The sequence below is a fragment of the Lepidochelys kempii genome, chromosome 28, assembly GCF_965140265.1.
Source record: "Lepidochelys kempii isolate rLepKem1 chromosome 28, rLepKem1.hap2, whole genome shotgun sequence".
Lineage (NCBI taxonomy): Eukaryota > Metazoa > Chordata > Testudines > Cheloniidae > Lepidochelys > Lepidochelys kempii.
In genome coordinates this window covers 1,318,507-1,319,514 of record NC_133283.1, presented here as the reverse complement: position 1 = coordinate 1,319,514, position 1,008 = coordinate 1,318,507, and the positions used below count along the sequence as shown (strand labels likewise).

At 64.8% G+C, this 1,008-nt stretch overlaps 1 protein-coding gene across 1 annotated transcript in view; it reads right to left on the bottom strand.

Moving 5' to 3' along the window:
* The window catches only part of LOC140904143 (hydroperoxide isomerase ALOXE3-like), a 21,435-nt gene extending 21,126 nt beyond the window's left edge, over positions 1-309 (bottom strand). The window contains 1 exon segment of the mRNA XM_073326455.1: positions 123-309. Within this exon segment, the coding sequence (XP_073182556.1) occupies positions 123-309 (187 nt within the window).
* Between the last annotated feature and the right edge of the window lie 699 nt (positions 310-1,008).

The window sequence follows — 1,008 nt, the reverse complement described above, 5'->3', positions numbered from 1 at the left end:
GCGCAAGGTGGAAGTTTCGCCTGGGGTGCAAAATATCCTTGCACCGGCCCTGCCCACTATGTCCATGGACCCCTTCTGGAAAGGCTCCTCTGTGATGGGCAGGGGTTTCAAGGGGGCTTCACCCTTATCCCGGGCCTTTCCCCCCTCCCCCGGCAGGGGTCGCGGGACCTGCCGGGCCGCGTCCCAGACTCCGGGCCTGTCACAGTTCTGCAGCAGCTGCTGCCGGGGACGCTGGATCCCCTGGTGTCCCGAGAGAGGGACATGGTGGGCCAGGTACCACAGCCTGCGGGGGTACTTCTGGGGCACCATCGGCTGCCTCCTGATCCCCCACAGTTCTACTTCCCCTTGGGGAGCCCCTTCCCGGTACAGGAACCCCTTCTCCCGCGGGGATCTGTCCCTGCAGCCTTCCCCAAGGGGGTTTGCAGCCTGCGGCCAGCACGTTCCCTCAGCTCCTCCAAGGAGGATCCTTCTGCAGCTTGGTCTGGGATTCAGCTGGTGGGGGAGGGAGGGAGACCTGTTCCCTCTCGCTGGCTGCGCCTGGGGTCACAGCCCCGCTGAGCCCTGTCCCTGGTCGCTCCCTCCCTGCTGTGGGATCACTTCCCAGCAGCGCCTCTGGGCAAGGCAAACCTGGTTGGCAGCCGACCTGCCCTGCCTGTGGGTCCCCCCACTCAGCTGGGGTCTTATCTCCCCCCTTGCTCAGCGCTGCCCCAGTGGGGGCAGGCAGCGAGCTCTCTGCTCTCCTTACAGCATCAGAGCCAGCAGGAGCCCCCTCTCCGGTGTTCAGGGGGGCAGGGAGCATCTCTCTGACCCACCCAGCCCCAGGGTCTGGTTACAGGCAGGCAGGTATCCTGAGCCTAGCCGCTCCTCCCCCCTGCCAGCCAGGTCATCTGCATTTTCACTGACCATTTCCCTCTCCACCGATTGGTTCCCTGGGTTCAAATTCAAACCCTTGGCCGTTACAGGAGCAGGGCCTGGATGCTATCCCGAAGAGACACAGTCACCCCCCAA